The sequence below is a fragment of the Apteryx rowi genome, unplaced genomic scaffold, assembly GCF_003343035.1.
Source record: "Apteryx rowi isolate R43461 unplaced genomic scaffold, aptRow1 scaffold_53, whole genome shotgun sequence".
Classification (NCBI taxonomy): domain Eukaryota; kingdom Metazoa; phylum Chordata; class Aves; order Apterygiformes; family Apterygidae; genus Apteryx; species Apteryx rowi.
The window spans coordinates 2,989,849-3,015,914 of NW_020450794.1; the positions used below are offsets into that span (position 1 = coordinate 2,989,849).

General features: G+C 41.9%; 1 protein-coding gene across 2 annotated transcripts; it reads right to left on the bottom strand.

The window, feature by feature from the left end:
- Nucleotides 1-538: 538 nt before the first annotated feature.
- Nucleotides 539-25,721, bottom strand: ATL2 (atlastin GTPase 2). Of its 2 annotated transcripts, XM_026080801.1 has the most exons (13): nucleotides 24,653-25,721; nucleotides 22,387-22,667; nucleotides 17,539-17,673; nucleotides 16,188-16,292; nucleotides 15,005-15,055; nucleotides 12,353-12,409; nucleotides 11,288-11,380; nucleotides 10,878-11,016; nucleotides 9,880-10,007; nucleotides 7,360-7,416; nucleotides 6,022-6,093; nucleotides 2,894-3,325; nucleotides 539-769 (listed from the first exon to the last, which is right to left on the bottom strand). In XM_026080801.1, the coding sequence occupies exons 2-13, from the start codon at nucleotides 22,591-22,593 to the stop codon at nucleotides 650-652; spliced, it is 1,596 nt and encodes a 531-aa protein (XP_025936586.1). In that variant the 5' UTR covers nucleotides 22,594-22,667; nucleotides 24,653-25,721; the 3' UTR covers nucleotides 539-649. The 2 variants fall into 2 exon arrangements, with proteins under 2 accessions (XP_025936586.1, XP_025936587.1); XM_026080802.1 differs by lacking the exon at nucleotides 12,353-12,409 and having other exon boundaries at nucleotides 24,653-25,715.
- Nucleotides 25,722-26,066: the final 345 nt, after the last annotated feature.

The window sequence follows — 26,066 nt, forward strand, 5'->3', positions numbered from 1 at the left end:
GTTCAAGGCAAGACAACGTATGCTCTGACCCACGGCCTCCCTTACAACAGTTAGTTCTGCCATCGGCTGCGTGAGGAACCAATACATGCATTTGTGTAACACTGGTATAAAAGGCAGTAAAGCAAGATACATATCGTAATGTAGTGGCTCTAATGGCTTCACCGGCTTGGTACACTTACGCACAAACACTCCGGCGTTAGAAGTGGCAAGGGGATGTTGCGGARCTGGGTACATTCGGTTAAAGGGCACCTGCTCTGGGTCTGACCGTTACTTCCCTGAAATACCTCCCGCAGAGGACAGATTCCCACTCGTAAGCCAGAGCCTGCATCAAGTCAACCACGGGGGAGGAGCCCTCCCCCCACACCCCCGACGCACACGTGCACAGGTCACCAGGACTATACTTAAAACACGCACCCTTCCCCCCCACCCCCCCGGCGGTCTCCACAGCACCAGTTTGTCTCAGAAGCAGAGCACTGACAAACTTACTCTTCCCAGGTGATGGCAGCGATCTGCAAAGCCAGTCACACTAAACTACTTCTACAGTTGATTGTAAACTTTGGTTTATTTATTTATTTTTTTATTATTGAGTTCTCATGGTACAGCAAGCATGTCTAGGATGAGAGGGCAGAGTTGAAGAGGAGATGAACTGTCAGTCTGTCTTTAGTCTGGCATGCTGAGACACCTGCTCGGTCAGGCCTGCTTTGATAGAGTTTTTTACAGACTGCCTCATATGATCCTCCATCAAATTATCACTCATGGGCTTCAACACCTGTGGGATGAGAAATGCGCAAAGAAACAAAAAAATGAGGTAACCAAGGAAAATAAAAAATACAAAAACATACAAAAAGATGAGACTTGAAATAATGAAAAAAAACTTAGAATGCTGAAGTCTGACACAAACTGGCATGATGAACTGAAGAGAGAAATGAGTTTTGCTGCTACAGTGATGATGTTAAAAATCAGTCACATGTTATGACACAAGTGATTTCCCTCCTATACAGTAGTAGTTCACTGAATTCAAACCATTTTACAGTTCCTAGAAGATGGATGTGCAATTCCATACCCTATATGCAGCATCAGTCTGGTATGGTTACAGCATTTATGCAGACCGGCCCAGACGGTCCAGCTTATTGTCCTATATGTATAAGTGTGAACACTTCAGATACAGAAAGAAAGTTAAAAATACTGGCTAGTTTTTCTTCTTGTTATTGTTGGATGAGAGTCGCTGCCGCGGCACTGATGTAAGAGCACGGCGAATCGTTCGGCGTCTAAGAACTTCAAAGAGTTTGGAAAACACCTAGAACACGAATTGAGCTGTTAGGAAAAGTGGCTCTTAGAAGGCAGCAGAAAAAGTCAAGCAAGTTCAAAAAAAAAAATTGACTGCCAGTAACTTCTCACCTTCCTGGGATTCCTCTGAAGCAAGGAGGGAAGAGAAAGGTAGAGATTCAGAAAAATCAACAGCAAGAACATGCGACATAATGGAGTCTATCATCAGCATCAGAGCAACTCAGACCAGGATCTGTAGATGCTTTGCACATTAATGATGTACAACTGTACCAACACCATCAGGAAGCTCTTTTAGACACTGTAAACAAGGAGCCTTCCTCTAGCCCACAAAAAGGCATGCTCCTGCTAGCATGAGCCAAGTTCTCCCTCTTCTCAGGGTTGGTCAAATCAAATCTTATGTTCTCTAGGTATCCTTTAGCAGCTGTACCCACAGCCAAGCGCTACACATCCAGCTGAGGCTTTCCACTTCTGCTTGTAGTGCTCTTCAGCACTCCAAGCACCAAATCAAGAAGCTATGATAGCACAGGAGAGCCTCAATTTTTATTTCTAGTAATTTAGTATCTGATGCTCATTTCCCTCCTCCACTCTTCCTCTGCAGTTAGCCTACATGTTTAATGGGTTGTTCACAAACAGGTATAATGTACCACCGCATATGGTAAGTCTTGAACAGAGTCACTGTTCAGATGTAGAAGAATGCCTCCATACTGAGGGCTCCATGCAGTTACTTGCTTGTGCCTTGTAGGACCCCCTTTTCCTATCATCCCAGCTCAGTTCAGAGAGCCCTTTTAATTCTAGTAACAACAAACCCCAAGTGTTTCACTCCTGCTGGCACTGGACATTGTTATGAGGGATGCTCCACCAAACGCTACACAGGAGTTGGTCAGAAATTCTCCACTATGATGCAGCTGTGCAAGTACAGCCAATTGGATTTGGATAGCAAAATCTGATCTCTGCACAGAAGACTCCCCTCCAGCTTTGCTACTCTTACACTCATGTCTTTTGTTGTTCTTTTGGAAATTAGTCTGTCTAGCAAGTATTTCTGCAACAGCAGTTGCACCAACTGTGGTGCTTGAAGTGTCACAGGCAACATGTCTTCCTGAAGGAAGAAACCTGCTGTACATCCTCCTCTAGCAGTCAATCTGGTCATTCATCAGCCAGTTTTCTTCTGAAGCCTAATTAGCCCTTTAGTGCCACACCATCAGGTGAGGTGATGGAGCAAAGCACAATGTTGCCTTGCACATTTCTTGCACCACCTGAAATATTTTACCCACCACACCCATAATACAAGTGCGCCACTCTTAACTTACCTTTAAAAGCAGAATTCTTTGCTCTGAAACACGAAGAAATTTTTAAAGAGTCCCTCCACTCTTAAAGCCCTTGCCAAGTGCTCAGAGAGTTTTCTTGATAATATCCTAAGCTGGTTTAATATTCTCTGCGTGGGCATCTCTTACTGAACTTGGTGTTCGTACCTCTGAGACAATTTTACCTTCTGCAGAACTGTCATTCTCCATTAGATCTAGACCAGCTTTTCACTCACAGCACTAAACAAACTGTAATTGACATGTTTACTCAAGAAAGGAAGATTTTGCATGAAATAGATACCAACCTGTTCCCATATAGCTTCAGCAATTTGATCAATGGCTGTTCCAACTTCTCTGAATTCCCCAGAGTACTTAACGTATGCCCAAGTACAAAGGGATATAAGAGCCATCCCCATTACGAGATTACACAGGGTAGCTATGGAGTTCATACCAAGGAACCCAGTCAGTCCTGAGGTTATATACATGGCAAACATGACTGCAAATAGAGTGGCAGGGGTACGAGCAGCATAAAAGATGTTTTTGCCATCGTTGTGCTTCACAAAGTTTGCATAGATCTCGTCGATTTCCACCTCAAGCTGGTCCTGGTAGCGCCGACAGAACTCCTCCCCTCCCATCTTCTTCACCGAGCGGAACTGCCGAACAGCCGACTCTCTGAAATCCTGGTGCTTCCGCTCGAGGTCCGATGGGGCAATGTAAGGCTTATCTCCCCCACAAACCTGTAGGAGCAACCAGAGGTGGGGTCAGCACACCCTGAGTATCTTCTGCTGTCCAGAAAACAAACTTGCTCCTCACTGCCCCCTCTCAGACTAACTCCTGCTGCTTTCTTGGCTCTGTAAGCTCTAGAGTCCTGTCTCAAGCAAAGCAGCTAGAGGGATTCTCACTCTGCACTGCAGAAGCCTTATCTGTTTGGCCATATCCAAAGCTATCACATGTGACTGAACTAGCTTTTTCAACCCTTCCCTTTGAGCAAGCCCAAAAGCACAGCACATCAGCCCTAACATTGGTCTTTAGGCAAAAAGAATGGAACAAGGAACACTAGGAGGGGGAGAGAGTTTGGCTTGAGGAAAGTTAAGGAGCACTCTGAAGGCTGCAACCCCTCCCCTCAGCTTTTCATTCTAGGCCACCCACCTCAGTGGGAGGGTCAGTGCTGAACATGGGCAAGTCTAACAGATTTTGCCCACTAGCACTCAACAAGCTCCTGTTTGTTGCTGCTCAGTTTCCACCAGCAGGCTCCAAGGAGCTTACCAGACAATATGAATTAACAAGAACTAGCTGCTGACAATATCTTTAGCCTGTTCTTCACTAGATTGTCTTTCTAGACTTGATTCAGATCAACTTGTGAGAGTATGTTTCTGCTGAAGGGAAGAGACCACAGACTCAGATGCACACCCATGATGCAGACACCCACCATCTGCCTCTCCCTGAACCAGTGTGGGCATGAAAATGGTTAGATGCCAATGACTTCGGCTCTGCAACACTGACTTCTGACCTCTTAAGGACTACAATTAGAGATTACCTAGCCCACCACTCTGATATGAGCTGGGCAGATCAGATCCAACTCCTCTAGGCTCTTATGGTCAGACTACATCTGAAGACTGAAGATACTTTCTATATGGTGTCAAGGTACAGCCTCCCCTCTCCTGCCACAAGGCAGACTCCTATAACAGTGCTTGTTATCTCATGTCTTGAGCACAGCAACCACCAACTTTCTCCTGCTGCTATTCTTTCTGCAGGACCCAGAAAGGATCCCTTTCCCAGCCTACAGCTTCCCTTTTCTGCCTCCCAAGATGCATGGCTTCACCAGCTAGTTTCTTCATAGCTAATCTTGGTGATGGTCAAAATGCTGATCGCCCCCTGTCCCTTTCTTGAGTTTAAGAAGCACCCTTCTGCTTTTTCCTCATTGCAGTCCTGCGCTTTTTCCTCACTGCAGTCCTCCACATCTGGCAGAACTCCCTGGAAAACAGCTACTAGTCTCTCATCCTCCAGAAGTGTCTCTCCACTTTGCCTACAGAGTATTGAACACTAGGAGCTGCTGATGCATCAAGACCACTGCTTGCCACGCAGACAAATACTGCCACTGTTTTCTCATACTCTATGTGCCTGCACCTGTTGTCCCTTACATTTAAGGTCATTATGGCAGGGACGGTATTTTGTTTGTGCACAGTCAGCAAAACAGGGTTTTGGCTCATGAGAGGAACTCAGAAGCCAGAGTAAGAACTATCTGTACTAAGCAGCATAACCCAGTCTCAGATGAAAAGAGTTCACACTTATTTCCGTTTCTAGCATCAGAAATTTCAGATCTGTGTCACGTTAAAGAACATCTTCTGGAAAGTCTGGATAAAAACTGATTTAAGACATTTGTGTTTATCTCTACAGTGATATAAAAATATACAGTACTGGGGAACATTACTATGGAAACAAAGTCTGCTTAAGAGAACATCTGTTCCTGTTTATTCTTTGCCCCAAGTAAGAAGTCTTACAACTACAGTATCTCAACAGCCAGTAAAGATTCAAGGTAGGAAAGCAGACTTGTCATGTTATAAACAAGCCATTTACTATTTCAAGAGATTTTCCAAAAGGAAACAAGTGATGGAGTCCCTCTACACCAGCATAGCATTCTCAAAACAGGCTGCCAACAGAAGCTAGCTGGTCTGCCACTAGCATTAGGCCTTAGACCGATTTCAAAATGGAAAACCACTTCAAAGATTAAGGTCAGAATTAGTCTAGTAATGGGGAGCTATGCTTATAACATGCTATCACAACTACTGGTCTTTTCCTGTGGTAGAATTCCACACTAAGTATAGGAAAGACTCCTGTTCAGCTTTGCGAGATAGGCGACTTCTCAGAATCCCCCATGATAAATCCTTGCATGCCACTATGTTGAAGCACCAAGTCCATCCAGACAATCAGCTTAGAGTGGTATAAGTCACTGTCTCCAAGAGGCAGCAAGTAGGAAGTTGCATATACAGCCTATTCAGACAGGACAATTTTTGCATATATATATTTTTTAAAGGTTTAAAACCTTTAAACCTTCAAGCCACACATTTTTCAGCTAATGAATGACTACTATTCGGAGGTGTGAGACTACACTAGAACTCTATCCTCATGTGGCCCTGCATGCTCAAGATCAGACCTAGCAAACATCTCTCCATTTATTTGCCCATTTCACATCATAGGATTTTAAAGAGGTCAGTCAGGAGCAGCAGGGGGAATTAATAGGTAGTCATCTCGCAGACTCTCCCACCCCATACCTCCCCACCATTTTCCATCTCAGGGCATCCTGGTTTTGCTGCATCAGAAGTCCTGACATTGAGCTACTTTTCTCCATTAATGTGCACATAACCAACATTTAGCACAACATTAAAACTGAAGGCCCGTATTTGCATGTAGGCAGTTAAAGTTGAGATCATACCTGCTCCATGCCTTTACTGTACAAGTCTTTTGCTCCTGCCACAGCAGCAAGATTGTTCGCTTCAGCTGTTGCCTAGAAAACATTGAGCACCATCCATGGTTACAGCATTACTGGTTAGTTACATATATGTAGTTATACTGTCCAATGCACCCCTATAACCTCCAAAGATTCAGATTGCCAAGAAAATTCCCCATGTGAACAAGTGTCAGTGATATATACTAAAACAGATTACTGAACTAGGAGGAAATTTTCTCCAGCTTTCTAGTACAGCTGTAGATCGAAACTCCCATATGCTTGTACAGTCTTTTCATCATGAGTAATCTCTTCCGAATGCTCTACTGTGAATAACCAAATAAGGACCTCCCAACTATTAAGCATTAATCCTGATACACCATTACTTGTGAGGAAAGCAGCAAGCAGGCTGGTATTAMTTCTATAACACATACTTGCAGTTTTGGTTTCAGATTTGTATGAACTCAAGATTACCTTTAACCTGGGCCCATGTGGGGGACAGTTATTCTAGCCAATACTGCAAGATGCCATCTTCTTTATCTCACAGCCACATTTATAGTGCACTAAGTAGAGRAAGCAACGGCAGCCCTTGTTTCATTGGGACAGGTTTTCTGAACCCCCCAAAAGTCTAAGACCTGATTCCTTGAAGGACCAGAAGACAGACAGAACAGAATCAATTCTTAATGAACTGACAGAAGAAGCTCTGAAAAAACTAAGTCTTCCAAACACAAAGTGGTTGAAATCGGCCCTAAAGCCTGCATTTTGGCAAAAGCTTGTCATTCCAAACAACTGAAGCATTTGACACAGAGCTTCATACAATCAGTTTGTGTTCAGATCGCTTTAAAGCTGATTACATCCTCTTTGGATCAACCCAGAAAAGAAGCCTCAGTGCAGTTATCCAATCTAACAAACCCACGTGCACCACAGTGTAGCCCAACACTGTGAAACAGTGGCATTAGCTGCTTAACTATAAGCTTTCTCCATTTTATCTGCAGCTCCATTTTATCTCCAACTAAAAGCCCTCTGAGTAGGGTCTGAAAGATACTGACAAAAATAGCAAGTTATCAAAAACATATGTTTAAAAACTGAAGCAGCTGAAAAAGCCATCAACCAACTATAACCCTGCTCCATTTGGTAGAAAGGACTGGGGGAAGATGTAAACACATACCCAGACTACACTATTCAGATGGCTTTGAAAGCACACAGCACCTTCAAAAAACTACAGCTGTGTGCAGGAACTTCAGACTCCCAGCAGTCAACCTTCAACTGTAAAGAATTTATGAAGTGCACATCTTCTGTCAGTTTATTTGAAAGAAAATACAATACCTGGAGCATAGATTTYGGATGAGGTAGCTCCTCTCCTTGATAGATTTTAATATAAGCCTAAGGGGGAGGAAGAAAAAAAAAAAAAGAATGTTTATCCCTAAGCATTTAGGATTGAGGGGGAGGGAAGAGAAGAGGAATGGTACAAAGATACAGCCCATAGATTATTTCTTTGCAAAATCCTAACTATTCAATCAGGCAAGTTTCTCCATACATAGAAGGCTGGCATTCACACATTCATCCCTACTGCTTTAATCCCTTTACTTCCCTGAAACCTGACATGAAGGCATCCCTACTAATCTCCAATTTTAGCAAGCAGAAGCAATGCTTTAACCAAGCACATCAATTAACATGCTTTTATTGGTTTTAGAAATAAACTGTTCATCTCTGTATGAGAACAGTTTTTTAAGCAGCTGCTGACAGATTTTTCTTGACATGCAAGCACCAATGAACCGTCAAGCTTAACTGGTACATGTTTTTACTTTTAGAAACTCTTCCTTCCACTCCAGGACAGAAGCTTCCATCTCTCCAATATGTAAGGTCTGTGCACCTGAGGCTAGGGCCTGGCAGAGCAGCACCTTGATGACACACAGCCACTTCCTCAAGAAGTGGCAGACTGGAGAGCAGGCTTCTTCCTCAAATGCATCTGAAAGTTTCTGCTAGACAGGCAATCTTCTTCCCCCAAAAGAAGACAGTGAAGACAACTATCTCACACAGTCTTTCTGTTAAGAGGTCTGTCCGAACACCCGCTGCTGCTGGAAGGAGACTACATTTCTCCATGCCTTGCTCCTTTAGAGTGTGGGAGGGAACAGAGTAAAAGTAGATCAAAGTACTAATGGAGACAGAGCTGAGCTGCCAACACTGCTGGAAGCCAAGTGTGCAGACTGTGTCTCTGTTCCCCACCTCCCCTCAGGTGCCCTTTCACCARGGTTTGGGAAGGCTGGACGAGGACACATCCCTCATGTCATCTTTTCCAGCCCTCAAAATGGTTCATGCCCCAGAGCACAGCTCTTTGGGACAGATTAGGCGAGGAGGCAAAGTGGGCAGCAGCAGGTATCTCAGGCCTTTAGGCAAGCTGTGCAAGTTGGCCCAGTAAGGCAAGTGGCAGCCCTTCAGAGGCTGGGCACTTTTTCCTCTTTCTGCTACTACTGCTTCTTCCCTGCTCGCCTACAAGCCTCAGCCCTGGATATTTCTTCCATAAAGCAGGAGCAAACAAGGCCATCAGGGTCCTTATATACCCACTGCTCTAGGTTGTAGGACAACCTACATAGATGTATAGCATTATACAGGACTCTGTTCCCTTGGCACCCTCCTGGCTTTTGTAGCTATTTCCTCTGAGTAAAGGCCCTCCAATTTCCAACTCAACAGCCTTCACAATCTCAGCTTTAGATGCACAGTCACAAGGGAGCAGTCCTCTTTAGTTACGTGACTACAGTGTTTCCATAGCACCCCGCATCACTGCTCACAGACTGGATGCTGCAACATGAATCAGGCAGCTTTTCAATAGGTGGGGTACTACACATTTCTCTGGGTGCAGTCCTTACTGCTAGCGAATATCCACTCCCTGCACCATATAGGACCAGGTCTTACTGGAGAAGGAAGGGGAACAAGCAGTAGCATGCAAGCATGTAATAGAGACTGAGCATACAAGCTTCAGAGAGCCGATTTTGTGCTTGTGAGAGTAGCTCTGACTTCTGCCTCAGAATTCATGCACTTCATTTATAAAGCTGTTTTATTTTACTAATGTTAGAGTTCTAGTCTCAGATTCCTCCCTTATGTAACTACCTCCCTGACATGAGCACAACTCTGTCCTGCCTTTGACATGCAGGCTCAAAAGTACTGATGCAAAATTAATGTCTTCAGGAATGACTGCTGCTTTCTCCTATGGAGCCAACTGTCTAAGTCATTCCAATTCAAAAAAAGTTACACACACTAGACCAATTCCTGGTGATCTAGGGATTATGTTATCACATTTCTGCTGGTGTCACCATGATACCAAAACAGCTCAGGAGTCTAACAGCTGCAAGTATCATACCCAAATATTTCATACCATAAAATGGAGATATAAAGTGCAAGTGTTAAGAAAGTATCTTTCTTGCATGTTAAAAAAAAAAGAGAAAAAAGTGATCTGAAATTTTTACTGCATACCTAGAAAACCAGCTCTTATGCATCTATCTGTTCAATCTAGATGAGAACCAGCTTTAAAGAACTAACATATCCAGACAAACTAGAATTTTGATAAAAAACACACCATCTAACAGAACTTGAAGTATTATTAGCCTACTTACCAAAAAAAACCCAAACCCAAAACCCCACACAATTTTGTCAATAGCAGCTTGCTAAGAGTTATACTGATAGGAAGCTGCGTGCCAGTTTTGGAAAGTCAGAGCAATGAAATGAAAATAATAAAGTGAGCTTACCAGTGAATGTCAGCCTAGATATCTTATCTTCTCTGGGAACAACATGACCTATAATTAGAACACTTTCTTTTAAGCCATTAACAAAAATAATGAGTTTGCTTACCTTGAAGTATTCTACAAGATCTCTACAGGTCACCTTGGATCCACTAATCTCTTTTTCTACCAAGTTCTCAGGGGCAAGCAGTAATGGCACCAAGTTTCGCAGCTCCTTCTTAAAATCCTCATCTATATCTAGTAAAATTGAATCAGTTTCAGAAAAAAGTGGTTAGTTTTCTCTTCAATCTTACATTTCCTAAATTAACACTGATAATATACGACCCTTTAAAATCCATAGCATCACAAACTCATAACTGCATTTCTAGCATATTTAAAGGCTTAAATACATAGATAGAACTTATTAAAACTATAATATTTCCAGAGTCTTAAATTGACACTGAGAACACAGCGTTACCCAGCCCTTGTAATTTCACATGCACTTCACCAATTACACCAAAAGTTTACAGAATAATCTCACAGGTCTCTGCCCTCAGCACAGACCTGGTGGCCATCCCACTACCTGGAAGTTATTTATTTTTTTAAAACCCTTTGCCACTCTGATGAATTCCCTGTCATAGGGGGCAAGCAGTAATTGGAGGAAGCCTGACTGCCTCTTATTCTACAGTAGCAAAAGCCTGCAGTTGGGTATGTTTAACCTTTGATTTTTTATTTTTTAAGTCACTCTAGTTTCAAACTTTGGTTTACCTAGTTCTTCTTACAGAAAAGCCTTTCTATTTAAAAAAATAGTCTTCGATGTTATGAATTCTCATCTTTGGACTCCTTATTTAATGACTTTCAAGTGTATCTCAAGTCAGATTACAAACAGCTGGAAAGAAGGAAAGAAAGATCTGTTCCTGTGTGTGCTTAATTGCTCTACCTTTAAACCATTAGAGAGGAGAACGTGCAATATGCATTTTTGGATTCCATGTTTTCAGCTTTTAGCCTTACATTCTTCCCCATCAAGCATTTCAGTACCCAACCACTTCACTGTTTAACTTCCATGCTATAAGAAAATAAGAAATTTAGTGATCTGTATCAAGACACACACAATGGAAAGCTTCCTACCATTCAACCTCCCATCAAAGTTTGGATTTGTTGCAACTTTGAGACCAGGGTGTGGCAACAGGAAACAGCCAAGGTTACTGAAACAGGAGTGAATATGCTTCCTTACATTCTGTAGCTCTTCATGCTGGTTTTGCTTTACCTGAAAAAAATAGTAAGGAGTGCTAGTAGTTTTGCAGAACTGCAAGCAATATTAAACATCAGCATAAAAGCCATAAGAGCAAAGTAGTGGGTTTAAGCTTTCATTTCTGAACCTAAAGATTTAGAGTTCTAAACCTCAGAACTCTACACACAAGTAGAACATTACAGTATTTGTATTAGCGCAAAAAGTCAGCCCATCGTGCGTCATCTTGACCCCAAGGAGTCACTTAAGTTTGAAGACCACACCAGGACTACTGGAAGGCATAACTTACCTGCAATCTTTTCTCTAGGAATTTTTTTCCTCCTTCCAAACCATATGCATGTTCATAAGGGTAACTCCAGTCTCTAATTAAGAACATTAACGTCTGTACAGAAAGAGAACAGTGGTGAATGGTTTGCATCTTTCCTGAGATCAAGAGCTCTACCACACAAGTTATTATTAGAAAAGAATTCTAGGCTTGTCTGGTCTAAATGAAGTACCCTTGTACTTCTGTTATGCAAGTACTTGTTAAAAAAAAAAAAAAGCAACTTCTTGAGGCACTTTCTTTCAGACAAAAGCTAGCTTCCCTGTTGCATGGGTTTGCCTTCTGCTATCCCAGAGGGATCATCCCTCCCATCAGCTGAGCATATCAAACAAATCTTGACATTACTCTTACATCAGATGAGGTGCTTGAAGACAGCATCTCGCCTGGGCCAATCATGAGAACATGGAGGCCTCTTAAGCTTGCAGGCTGAATATTCCAGACAAGAGTCAGAAAATTCATGACAAGCAGCAGTCACCTAGTACCTTTATAGGATAACAAGGATCAAAGGATAATTCAGACTGGAAGGGATCTCAGTCCCTGTCTCCACTAAATGGAAGAAGGCTCAAACCCTTCCCTGGTCTAGCAAACAGTCAGGAGATGCTAGCAGTTTTCAGACTTTGAACAGTGAAGTCAGTGATGCTTCAGTAATGCAGTGTGGTCCTCCTCAATGATATTACTTAGCATCTGTATAAGCTATACTCAGAACCATGCATTGCAAGCAAAGACCAGCCACACCACAAAGAATAACAAATGAGTAGGAAGGAAGTGTGAAACATCTTTCTCTGGGACATCAGCATATCAGTTGATGCTTTCATTCTTTTTCTGCCTTATAGCTCAGGCACAAAGCTGTACTTGCCCAAAATGTGATCATCTTCAGATTTTTTCCACTGTTCTTGCCAAAAGATGTGATGAGAGGGAAGGAAAACCAGTCTTTTAAAGAACAGACTAGCTTCAGCCCAAATAATTTCTCTTCACAAATTATCTTGAGCTCATTTCCTACACATTTAAGATCCATTTAACATACATAGTTACCTGAAACGGCTTTTGATAAATTTCTTCCATAGCTAGTCTTCCATATTCTGTAAACAACTAATAGAAAGAAGAGTGTAAGGATACAATACAAAAACATGTGTTTTTTGTGTGGCAAGTTGTTCCATTTTGTCACTAGAAAATAAAAGCATTTGATTTTAAGTTCTATTATGGATTGAGAAGGTCAAGAATGAGTACCCCAATCCTCAGGAAGTAGACAGACAATTGCCACTCATTTCACAATGCCATTTCAGAACTGTCACCACACCTCAGCTCCAAGTGGGTGGCCTGGGGGCTACTCTCAGGGGAAAGTTGGCTGTGTCTCTCAGCCAGCCAGTTTCCAACACTTGTTTCCTAGGCTAAGGAGTAGGTAAGCCTGTCCATCATCTCCAGCTGACAAAACATTTGCCCCTTACTTCCCACAAAAGATTTATTCTCGGAAATCTCGAGGAGCTTGGCTAGAGCTAAGGTATCAGACATTTAAATACAAGCCAAGTTCAGTAGCATCCGAGATCTCTACTCCAGTCAGTGACCTTAATTCACAATTGTTCCAACCCAGGCTTCAAACTCACCACACCCTCCCTAAAAGACTGGAGAAAAAGGCATCATCTGATCAAATATCAAAGAGTAAAATGTGCTTTAACAGGAAAATTCTCATGGGCAATAGGGAGGGAATGAATGATGCTCCACTTAATTGTCTTTACAAACAATATAGATCTTTGAACACTAGCTACACAAGAAACTCAACCTAAAGGGTCACTGATCTTTTGCATTAACTTGTGTTGCAGAGTACACATCTTAGCGCTGGCAGGTGCGCTGCATGATGCTTACACCTAACCACTGTTAAACAAGCTTGGAGCATGGCAATATCTCTGCCAAAAGCACATGGAAAGGACTGGTTAAGACAATTCTACAGTCCTCCAAGAGCAATCATCAATAAGATGGCTTGCTAATGACAAATAGCATCCTTTCCTTTCAGCATAAAGGAAGGGGTTAGCTGTCTTCTCCTGGTTGYTTTCACCATCTTAATACCAGCAGCAGCATTCTTCTTCACTGGGCTCAGTTTTGGCCAGCAAGCCCATAAGAATGTGCCAAACTGCTGAACGCTACCAAAGACTTGGTTGTGCTGGCTGTTTTGGCAGAGGTCAATACTGTCAGTTGTCACTCTTTAATAGCCCCCTTATGCATCTCATCAGGTAGGATGAAAGCAGCACACCAGCATCCTTTAGAACATGGCAATGGTTTTTCTGCATTAAACTAACTCCTGCAGCACCTCAAATAAATACACAACTGAAAGACTAAGTTTCCCCTGTGTTGATCACAAGGGTGTCAGAGCACATACAAGACTGATTTACCACAATGGAACTTCCAAAAGCCCTTGTCACCCTGAGCATAAAGAAGCTCTGAAGTGGTCAAGTATCCACATGACAGTGGCTTGTTCCCAAGATCCTAATTCCCTATCCCATTCACTTCCCTGCTATTTGACAAAATGCAGCCAGAGATTAAGAATATTTTAAAATCACACATTTCCTTCCCTCAACCCAAGAGGTGTCTCCAGCCTTTAAATGCATGGGTCTCCCCTCCCCACTGCTTACATTTGTTGCCCTCTCTTTCCCTCCTTCCCCCAAACCCCACCCTCCAATATAAGAAAAAGGGATTGCCCTACTCAGGTTGGATTGAGGCTGTCAAAAGGACCAGAGTCACCAGGAAAGCCTAGGTTTTCAAATAATTAGCTAAGGCTTTTCTTGTTTTATTTTGTTTGGGATGTTTGGGGTTTTGGCCCAGTGATACAACTCTGTTAACTGAGAACAGCATCACAAGACTATGTTTAGATAGTGCACTACTACTCCCAGTATTGGCAGCCAGAGTCTTTTGCAGCACTGAACAAGACAGGAGTCCTTTCAATCAGAAGACACACACAACAGTTTTAAGCTGTGACAAGGTCACAGCCTGGGCAATCACACAGCCTGGCATTTGTTAACGCACAAGCTACCCTCTAAAGCTACAAGTTTAAAGTTCAGGAGATAAGGCTCTTGTACCATTCACATGAAGCCAGAATTCAGTGGCCTCTAGCCACAATGTTCCATTTGAGGATGAAAACCCCAGAGTACAGAGAGGACAATTTTTTCCTGGCTTAGTTACTAAGCCAAAACACAAAACCCTGTAGAAGTTTCTCTGTTGAAAAAACTAGAGAAGATTTCTTGGTAGAAGATATTTTCTGCCCTGACCCAAGCTTCCATCTTTCCATAGAAACAGATTATAAAATACCATTTATTTTCCTGTTTTATGAAAGCAGCTGCATTGGAAGCTTCTCATTAAGGTGCTTTCATGAACTATTTCCCATTCTCATCCTTTCAGGAATTTAGAGCCTGCTTCCATATAAAGATGAGACTGTAGAAAGAAACAGTTTAATCAAACTGGAAGCCTGTAACACTTTTACCTCTATACTGCTATAGCAGAAGCATCACCACATCCATAGCATTGATGTCAGTAACTTCTACCAGCAGAAGGAGTTTTAATATCAGGTCAGCTTCAGTGTTTTGTATAGAGAAGCAGGCAATCTCACAAACCATAGTTAGGCTAGCAGTAATTTCAAAAACTATTTCAAGACTGTTAGTTCAGAAGCAGCTTAATGTAAACTCAGCATACTCTTACCTGCAAGTGTTGAAGATCATCTTCCTGAATGTTCTGGGATAAGTTGTATACCTGCAAAAGACAGCTAGAAGAATTACAATGTAACTTGAGACACTATTTATCTTACATTCGTGTAGTCTCTTTTAGAGATCTTGAGACTTTTTACCACCTCCAGAAAGGACTAGCAATTCAAAAGTCAGCATCTAGAATGGCATCATAGACAGCATCTCAAAGAAATTGTCACTCCATATACCCAGTGCTAGAGACAGAACTGCTGACAACTATTTAAGTTTCCTAATCCTACTTAGGACAGTTTCTTTCTGAGGGAGCAAACTATAAAGGAACCTGAGAAGACTACTGAATGCTTCAAATCACCATATGGGTGGGAGAGAAGAGGCTGGAGAAGGACATGTCCCTTTCTCATCTTCAAATCTAAGTGTTCCAGGATGCAGTGTTCCAGCAGCACCACCTCAGACAAGGAAATGAGCAGGCAGTTGGTTCACCAGCTTTGTTTGCTTTAAAGCATACCCCAGAGATTCAGAACTTTAGAAATCTGACTTTCTCCAGGGAGCTCATGACTGCTTCAATGGTACCAACACAGCAGTATGCTCAAAGATGGATCAATGATCCACAGCTTATCCTAACCACAAGGACTAAAAAAACCACAGAAGGCAGAAGTAGTGTTCTATGTACTCCTGCTACTTTGGATGTTGTAGCTAGTCTGAACAAGTTCACCTGACATTCAAAAAAAAAGAAAAGAAAACACCCACACCCACGCTTTTGGAACATCAAGGCACAAGCCTGAAAGTTTTGGGCATAGTGAAAGACAATTGTCAGAAGTTTAACAGTAGCAGCAGTTGCAGGTTTAGCAGTTCAGTATAGTTTCACCCTTAGCTACATCATCTAAACGCCAAGAAGCTTCTGTAATACAGCCATACAGAAGTGGTTGGTACTTTAGCACCTGTGTTAGTGACTCCCCAGTTTAGTCAGCAGTTTAATCCAGCTTGGCCTTAGATAACCTGATTCCAAAGAGAAACTTATCTATACTACACTGAAAACAAGACATTAAGTATGAAAGCTTAAATAGTAATTGGAAGAAGACACACAGGTGAACTGTCAAAGCATGGCTAGCAAGATATTCTTTGCTTATTCAGGCTAGAGGGTTTTTACAGCTGCCATCATTTGCCAGCACAGGTATTCTCACCTGGACAGAACTCGTCATGGTGCTCAGAGCAAAAACCGTTGCACAGTCTTTGATAGTGGATTGGCTATCAAAGGCACCTTGGGTATCCATGAGTAGTACAGCAACCTAGAGATTTTTAGAGAGCAGCAATAATTAACCAAAATGTTACACTTGCAAACTCCAGGTCATTGGGGTAAATTCTAATTCAAGTAGAAGAAAAAAAAAAATCTCTGCCCCTATGCCTACTTATGGACTTCAGTCTCAGTTGACAGTCCAGCTCAGCTCATTAGTCAAGTGAGAGAAAGTTACTAACAACAAAAAAAGCTTTAAAATAATCATTTTCAGAAGAAAGTAAGGCACTTGATACTATCTCCTAGAATGAGAAGGAATGAAGTGATCTTAGTAATAAAAATTAATCTGTCCAACTCCCATCACTGGAATCTACTACAATTCTCTTCTCTTTTAATTAGGGATGACTGATAAACAAGAACAAATAAGTGATTTTTCATAGAGCACAGATAGATCCTCACAACTTTGTAAGCCACTGTCTATTTAAGATCAGTGTTCCACATTAACCGGCCATCAGGCATTTCCTTCGCACTTCAGCAATACAAAGATTATGAAAATTAATTGATCAAGGAGTTAAGGATCAGGAGAGGGTAAATAACCAAAATTGTACTGACAATATTCTGGAGTTAAAAAAAATTTACTGACAACACATTAACATTTTGTTTCAGCATGAAGCAAAAACACAAAACCAGACTTTGAAATTAAACTGACTTAGAGTTAAGAAAAAAAGATGCACCAGTTTTCATTAGAATAGAGTTAATGCTGTTTATCCCCCTGTTAGTCTAGATGATCAAGCCTCTTCTGTTTATGCACTACCCCTTAGACTACATGGAAGAACCACCTTCCAGACACTGAAGCTAGGTTTCCAGTACATATAGCCATCCATTGGATTTCACTAGAACACAGCTACAACCTGCTCTCATCTCTCAAGAACAGTTTTTGTAACAGAGTTCTCACCCGAGCCCCTGTCTAAAAGCAGTATTTATAGCCATCATTTCTATAAACAGTTTTACAACACCCACAGGATAACCCACCCATCAGCCTAGAAAAAGTAGTCTTCTGCCAAAATAACACACTCTCAAGATGGGAATATTGTTGGAGACTGAATCTTACATGCCAGCGGGAAAGCTCATACTTGCACTGATATCAAGTTTCCAAATACCTTATACAGCTACTGAATGTAAAGGGAAGCAACTGATGTGTGAACTGTTTCCATTAAATCCATGGCATTAAAGCTAAATTCAGAGGCAAAAAAACCAAAACAAAGCAACTCTAAATACACCTTTTTAAGCCAAGCACTTACCTTTGTCCCATTGGGTTTGTCAATTACAAACACTTCACTCCAAATCTGAATGCCGGTGGTTTCCCGTTCACATCCACCTCTCCATGTAAACCCAGTCAATGGCTCAGTATTTCCACCTATCCAGCAAGGAGAAGTCTGCAAAACAAGAAGAGAAGCTTAATACCAAGTCAGAGATTTTCTTAAGTGATGGTTTAGCAGGCTTCCACATTATTCCGCCATTTTCATCAGAAGATACTACCAACACTACACAAAATATAAGAACACAATGCTGCTCTGCTCTACTTCAAGGATCACCCAGAGATTTTGTTTCGCAGTCTACTGTATTCCAACTGCTGCCCAACTTGCCACTGAAGAGTGCATGTGCACAGCCTTTAGGTCTCAAGCACTCAGAGCCAAAATGAGGGGAAGAGCTCAGTTTTGCCCACCAATCCCACTTTGCCTGACTCACACTCTTCCTTTCAAAATGTAATTTTAAGCAGCATGTATTTTAACTACAGAAACAGCTAAACCTCTGCAAGGGGGGGGGGGGGGGGGGGAACGACCCTGAACTTGACTTAATCCCTCACAAATAGGTCAATTGCTGAAACCAAGCATCTCAAAACCCTTCGCTGAGAGAGGCAGCACAAAATTCCAGAAGTCCATTTCCAGAACCCAGAGAAGTTAGGCAAGGACTAGAGGACCTACGACCCACATTTAAGTCACAGTTACAAAATATTTTTTCCTAAAGGATTAGGATTCAAGAGAAAAGGTCTAGTTGAGAGTCTGATACACATCAATATGACTATTCCTGTTAGAAGTTGATCTGCAAGTCACCCACTTTGGGAAAGGCTGTCAGAGTCAAGTACAGTCTGCAGTTAACAGTACTAGCTTATGGTACTAAAATGAGGTCTTTGGTCCTCAAGGATAGGCAACGCAAGGAGCAGTGGCTCAAACACAAGATTCCAGCCATTATATAAGCACCAGCTTCAACCCAGAAATGCCATTAGGTACTGGGGAAGGTAAAGAGTAGGAATAGGCCTTCTGAGGAATTCTCACTTATAGTAGATTTAATATAATGAAATTGTGGAAGAGAGAAGTGGTAAACAGATACAGCAATTTAACTGATGAGGGGCTTTGGGAAAAACCTTTATTTCCAGGTTAGAACGCACCACACCAGTGGAACAGAGGCAGATGTTTAATCTGTTTGCCTCCGGCTGCCCAGAGAAGGCTGCCAGCCAGGAAAGCATGTTCTTTGAGGAGCTCAGAGGGGAGACTTCTCCATTCAGAAGGCTACCATCGATACTATGCTAACTCTGCACTGGCAGCTTTCAGAAGAGAGCTCAAGACAGATCTCAGTTCCCATCTCAGAGCAGTATGAGGCACCCAAGGGCTGCACAGAAGAAAAATGCTAGGAGCAAATGAAATTGCTTATTTCAAATGAGGGAAAGGAAGAATAACTGCATACATTTCTCATGGCCAACTGCATTACTTACTGCAGAGTAAATCTATACCAGAAGGGAAAGGTGATCAAGCAGTTCTGTACCAGCAGTCTCTCAAATGCTAAGCACATACCATTCAGCCTTGCTGCTCAGACTGGACATGGTAAAGGTCAACAAGACGACTAGATGCAAAGTACAGAAAATGAATACCAGTATCCAAGTCAAGAGAACCACAGTTCTTTACAAGTAGGCCTTTTGTTTGTCACGCACTCGCACCTGAGGCTGAGTACAGCCTCTCATCCCTTTGAGGTCACTGGTGTCTGAGCAGCATTCCCCAGAAGCTTTTTATTCCAGAACTTGTTTACACATCCACTGACCACCCTAGAAACTTGAAGCTCCAGGCCTGCTTTTAGCTTCAGTACGCTCTAGGATATGTTTCTGCCATTCTGACTCAGATTTCACCAGGGTATGTCAATGGTCTGTAGCCTGTCACTTCTTCAAAGGAAGCCGTATGTTATTCAACAATATGGTCCATTCATCCATCTGTACAAGAGGAAGAACAATACTTCCCCCTTTTGATCCAGAAATTTATTATTCTCATTTGTAGGAATGCAGATCAAAACTACCTAAATCTTTTGACAAGTACCTCAGTGAGCCCTGGATATAATCACATTTGATTTTATACATGATTCACGTTACAGGAGATTTTGGTGTCTAAATAGGCACCAGATCAGCTGAGGCCACTTCACCTTGTGGATGATGCACTTAAGCCCATCTCTGACTCTAACCTTTCCCTCAGTTTGAAGCACTCCTAGATTGTTACCCTTCTCTTTTCTTTCCAGGGAACTTAGCGTTTTAACACTTTCCATCAAGTTGGCTTCAAAGAGGTTCAAGAAACACGGGAGGAGGAACAAGGCTTTGTTCCTACAGGAAACCAAGCTGAAATTGCACTACCGTTTTGCACTAGTCACCTAATGGATAATTTATCTAAATATATTCCATACTAAGGAAAGGACCAATGGAGCTTTATTTGCATAGTGCCATTTAATATGCAGCATACCTTGCAAATTAATGCAAGTTAAGAAGGTCATGCTCCTGAAAAAAAGCTTACAAATCTAAATTTACTAGCGTTACTGCACCCAACTCTTAATAAGGCTTAAACTACAACAACGATCACAGGATCCTTGCAGCATTTTGTTGAGCACACAACAGCCACTATTTTACAGCATATAATTCTGTTCCATTTCAAACCAGCAACCATAAAACTAAGCAGTGTTTGCAATGAGATGCCTGCCTCACTAAAGTTAGTGACCAACCTCAGCCATGACAAAATCCTTATCTTTGACTTGATTTGGCACAAGTGAGATTTTTAGAATGGCAAGCCTCCACATGATCTCTAGCTCTTGGTCTAAGATAAGAAAATGGAATCCTGACGCATCTTAACTTGATGTGTTTTTCCTCATATGCTTTGTTATGCACAGGAGAGGACATTCTAAATTGCTTTATCAGTGTATTGATTGAATACCAACGCACTGGTATTGTGTGGGCTCCAACATTCAGTTCACAGTAAATACAGACTTGTGATTAAGACTGACTGAAGATGGAGAGACCAGACTTGAGAGGATCCCCATCCTGTAGTGAAACTAGCATGAAGGTAGAAGAGACCATGTGACTTGATACAACTCAGCTGTGCTCCAGAAAGGAGGCATTTCACTTGTCTTCTCCCATCCCCTACACTCCCACAGCTCAGTTTGTAGCACTCTGATGCTTGTCAAACTCTTTCCTAAGCCAGTTCACATCACTGAGCTGGCAGAAAAACAATCCAGCAAAGTGCAGAGCCTTCTGTTCCATCAGCGAGTTGGATCAGCTCAGCTAAGGCCCTGAGAGTGTTACACCTAGAGAACACAAATGCGCAGCCAGAGAAGGCACATGGAGAGCAAGACCTCCCCCTCTTCGGTAAGACAGAGCTGTTACACTAGGTGGCTGAACTTGTCTTAATCTTCAGTTTCTTAAATGAAACAAACAGTATTTTGAAGGACACCTACAGAAAACTGAAAAAAGTGACTGCACAATGCAATAGAGACATATTACACAGGACTGAAATACTGTTCCAATCCACTTTGCTTTACAAACTTTTGCCCCAATTCACAATCTGAAAGTTAGAGTATTTGCTCAAAGTTCACCCCTGCTACTTCTGAAGGAACTAGGACTGCCTTTGTCTATATCAGAAAAGCCGCTTATTTAGCTCCAACTGCAGATATTTTTTCCCCCAAGAGGAAGACACTACAGAAGCTTTATACATAAACAAAAGGGCCATCCACTGAACAGCCATATCAATGAAATGTTTGTTTCTCCCTGGGTTAGAAGAGTTAAAAAGTTGGAAGTAGCAGCTTGCTACTCTGTATTCCTCCTACCACATCCTCAGTCTTTTTCTTACAGAACTCTTGGCAAACCAGTGAGAGGAATTCAATAGCAGGCATCACTGGGAGTAAAAGAAAGGAAATAGTCATCTGCCAACTACCAGCAGCTTCTTTGGGATATTCCTGTATTTCCTGTAACAGCTGGGTTCATCTCAACTTCTCCTCAAGCCAGCTAACATGAAGGCAAAGTAGATACAGTCATGGCAAGTTTCTGCTGGGTATTCCAAGTCTGGACAACAAGCTAGAAGGAATGAGATCTGCTCCTTCCAAGCTTCAAGAAACAGCCCAATAGCAAGCTGTCAATATTCATTGTGCAGATTAAAAGAAACCACCACCCGTGACAGATTTTTATGTTCACAGGAGTCCCAACCCCACCTTCTCCATATCAGCCAAGAGTTCAAAGTATAGCAGATGCAAGAGCAAACATCAATCACAAGCTCCAAACTAAGAAAGAACTAAATTTCAAATCAGGCATTCATTTACCAATGACTTCAAAGGATTTAAAGAGTTCCTGGACTATGTTTAGAGACACAGTCCAGTCAAACCAAGAGGAGACTTTCTCCCTTCTGCCATACTTCAGTAAGCCAATTTAGTCCTCTAATAAGTATTTGATAAGACTCTTCTTTCTGGAAGAGTGCATAAGTGTTAGAATATGATTTCAGGAGACCCAGTCAAAGCAAGATTTCTCCAGGCTGCCACCTACATAAACCCTCCCCAGGAACTCACTGGAGGGCCACTATGCTCCCCTCATTAAAGTTCCTCTCATGCTCACTTCCACTGGGACACCAACAAGTCACCTTGATAACTGCAGGAAATTTATATTAAAAACTGTCACTTAGATACACTTCAGTGAGTAGTAACACACAGTAGCTGGCCTCCCACCTCTCCCAGCAAGTAAGAAAAGTTTGAGCTGCTATGTTTGTGTTCCAAGTTAACAAATACAGAGGTAAGTGAATAAAACACCAAACTAAGTCTTTTTTTCCCTGCAGGGGGAAATCTGAATTACTCACCCTGTTATACATATATCTAAGCATGAAGTCCAGCAGAAAAGATTTTCCTTTGCGGAAAGCTCCTGCTACAGATACAACTACTATATTAAGATCTTTGATGTGTTCCTGAAGCAAGATTTTTTCCAATGCTTCTTCATCTAGTTCAAAGTTATGGTCATCTTCGTGAGCAAGAACAATCTGTATGGGGCGCGGATTATCCAGCTCCATCTCATCATCTGAGTCTGGCAGGGCATCCGAGTCCGGCAGGGCRTCCTCCTCCTCTTCCTCCTCATAATGCTTACCTGCAAATTGACAGGTTACAATACATTAGTAAGTCAACACTCAGGACACTGTACATGTCTGAAGTGAAGCCTCAAGCTGGGCTCTCATCCCCAGCAGCAGGAGTGCCACAGGTGCCACAGGCCAACATAGGCCAGCTTTGAAAAATGAACTTTTCATGACACATGTCAAGGATGAGATAAACAGCAGATAAGCTCCCTGTCCATTTGCATGAGCTCTGTGCACAGTCTACATTTCTGATCTTCAGCATTCTGCAAGTTTTAAGGAATCTATCACAGAAGAACTGGTTTTCACCAGTTCTCTTTTCAGGTTCTTTTCAAGGCTTCAAGTGTAACTTCTATTAAAAAAACAAAAAAAAAAATCCAAGGGCCTTTACTCTCTTCTCATATGGGAAAGACTAATTGGTTTAAAATAAGCTCCAAAGAGGACCAAAAGAAAAAAGACATTTTTAGAACACTGCCTTCTTACACTATTGTTTTCTGTCAATTTTTCTTGCTTGTACACATTTACTTAGTATATAACCCAAGGGTTACATGCATCAGCAGAAGTTACACGAACTTCTAATTCCAACACATTATATTACCTGTTTTAATCCAAAAATATAGCACAAGCTTCTTAAAGTGCTTACTCATTGCTTGCAAGAGGGGGGGAAAAAAATCTTACGTATGTACAAGGCCTAACACTTAGTTTGGGGGGGGGGGGGGGGGGGGGAATCAGTTTCTGGCTTCATACTCCTGCTATGGCAGGGTTTGAAAGCAGCGAGTTCTCAGCAACTGTTTCAAAAAAGAGTTAAAAGCATATTAGGAACTCACTTCAGACACACTTAAGGAATTGATCCTGAACTGACTCTCTGGACAAAGTATTTCTTCTTTACCCTACTCCCTTTGGGACCAGCACACAATATAGGAAAACAAAAGCAGAAAATAGCTTCAAGGTTAAAGCCACAAATCACTGGTTACTCAGCATAAACCATTTCACAGATTAGGATAGCGTTTACCATCTAGAAATGACTTGGCTTAAGTGGCAAACTTGGGTTTTAGTGTTTTGATTTCTGAAGACAACAATATGAAAAGTACACAACCAGCAAGGGACATCGCTTCAGACTGCCTGTACTATGCTAAGTGTGGTGCAAGCTACCCAATTAGTTTTAATACATTACCTGAAATGCTAAGCATTAGAGGTAGGAAGTTGATGTCTTAAGTTTTTTCTTACATGCTCTGAAGATGAAACAAGCATTACACCTGTAGTTTATCTCTTCCCATGCTGACGGGTGATAGACTAAGGCAACATAGCCTTTCAGACATACAGCATATTAGTACCAATATCCTGCTTTCCCAACTTCCAGAATTTGGGAGTTACTAGGTTGAAGCCTAAAAAAGTTCGTGACCTGTCCAAGGTGAAGTCTCTCCTCTTGGCCAAGTACCACAAAATTGACATTTGTTCCACAGAAGAAAACTCTACCGTTGGCCTGATTCCAGTTTACCTGTCAAGCATCAATAAGGTTTTTTGTGCTTCCAGAATTGCCTTCAACTCTAAATTTACATTTTGTCACACTGCATCAGAACCCCAGAAGCATGAATCTCTGACTGAGGTATCTCCCTAGTAGTTACATATTCGGGGACATCACGGCATGAACTTGCATATGTTGGACCGCAAGCCATGCCTGCATTTCCAAGCATTGCTTTTATCAAGGCAAATAAGTAGCCATCTCCAGTTACATGATGCATTGCACACAGGTATCCTATATGGCCCCCATGCTTCCTGTGGGAGCAGCCCAAGAACAGTGTTCTCTTGCAAAATGTGTCATGAGACACCAGAGAAGGCACCAGTTTTATTCATTCATGGCAGAGCCCCTGTCAATACTTGCAGGACCTGCCAAGTCATTTCTGCCCGACTTTGCATCTTAGATCCCATCCTCAACARAAGACTTATGAATAGTGCTCCAGTGCACTCTTTTGTGGATGTAATGAGACATTTGAGTCATTACCACGAAGCTGAAAGACTGGTAACACGATGGTGACCCTGGAGTTCTTCCAGAGGCTGTCTCTTTAGCCATTTCTGACAGCATCTTGCCTCACTGCAAACCAGAGCAGATGTTTCCATTTCCAAGCATCAATTGTGCTGCCTCAGTCAGCAGCACTAAATCTTTAGAGGAAAAAAGGGTTAGTTCAAATACAATCAAGCTGGCTTAGTTTGAACAGAAAGTAAATGAAAGTGCTTAAATCCTAAGCAGCAAGACCTGAACTCCAACATTATCCAAGTGGGTGTGCAAAACTGCTCCTAGCATCACCTTGAACTAAGACTGGTTGACAAAGCAGGCCAAATTTATTTGCACTAACAGGCCTGACAACTGAAGGAGTAACTTTAAGACAACAGCTGTCAACAGAAGATCAAACTATACAAAAAACGTCATTGACAATACTGTCACCTCTTCAGAAGACAACTCTCACCTTTGGCTTAAAAGCTTTTGTATTCACAGAAATTAAACTAGCTCTCTTTTTCTGAAAGAATTTACATAACAGATTTTGGCTCACATAGGTATCATCCTTTGTGGGCCAAAAGACTTGGAAAAATACCCCTGATGGGGCAGCAAGGTGAGAGAATCCAATTTTGCCCACCAGAAAGCCTTCAGTTTCACAGCCTAGAAACATGAAAGGAATAACCCTATTGATAAAAACACTAAGATTACATAGCTGCAAGGAAAAACTTGTGTTGTAGCAAACAGATCCACAAAGTATCCACACAGATCCACAAAGTACCCAGGCAACAAGTTTAACTTGGTTATTTAAAACAGCCTTCCGTTCATTTAAATGTATATTTCACTTCAGCTGCAGTACACTAGCAGTTATGTAAGCTGAGGCAGACTGTAAAACAGTCTGAAGCAACATCTGCAATTTCTCTCCATTCACTGGGAGCCAGATGTTGACCATCTTTTCCTATCTGGAAGTCAGCAGAACCCGAGCAGACCTCAAAACGCTTGCCGCAGCAACATCTCTCTGCCAATAAGCAGAACAGTCACCCAAGGCCTCCTCAAGCCAAGAAGCCTTCCAAACAAACAAGTAGTGATATTTTATCATTAGTTATTTCTAAACAAGCAGATTCTCCCTATCACAAGTAGATAGCACTATCAAGAACCAGCAGACAATACTTCCCTTAAAAGTTCTCAGCATCTTGTTAATAGCTTTCTGCACTCCTGCAGCTCATTTTGAAGAGGACCTGAGAATAAATCTTCTCTCTTGTTCCCTCTGAGCAATTCCTATTAGATTTCACTTACCAGCAGAAATTGGAAAGTGAAGTCCAAAGCATCAAGCTTTTTTTTTTTTTTTTAAAAAAACTTGCCAGCCTAAAGTAGGTAGGTTGGGAGCTTTCAGCTATATAAAGACTATCACCACCATGAATCA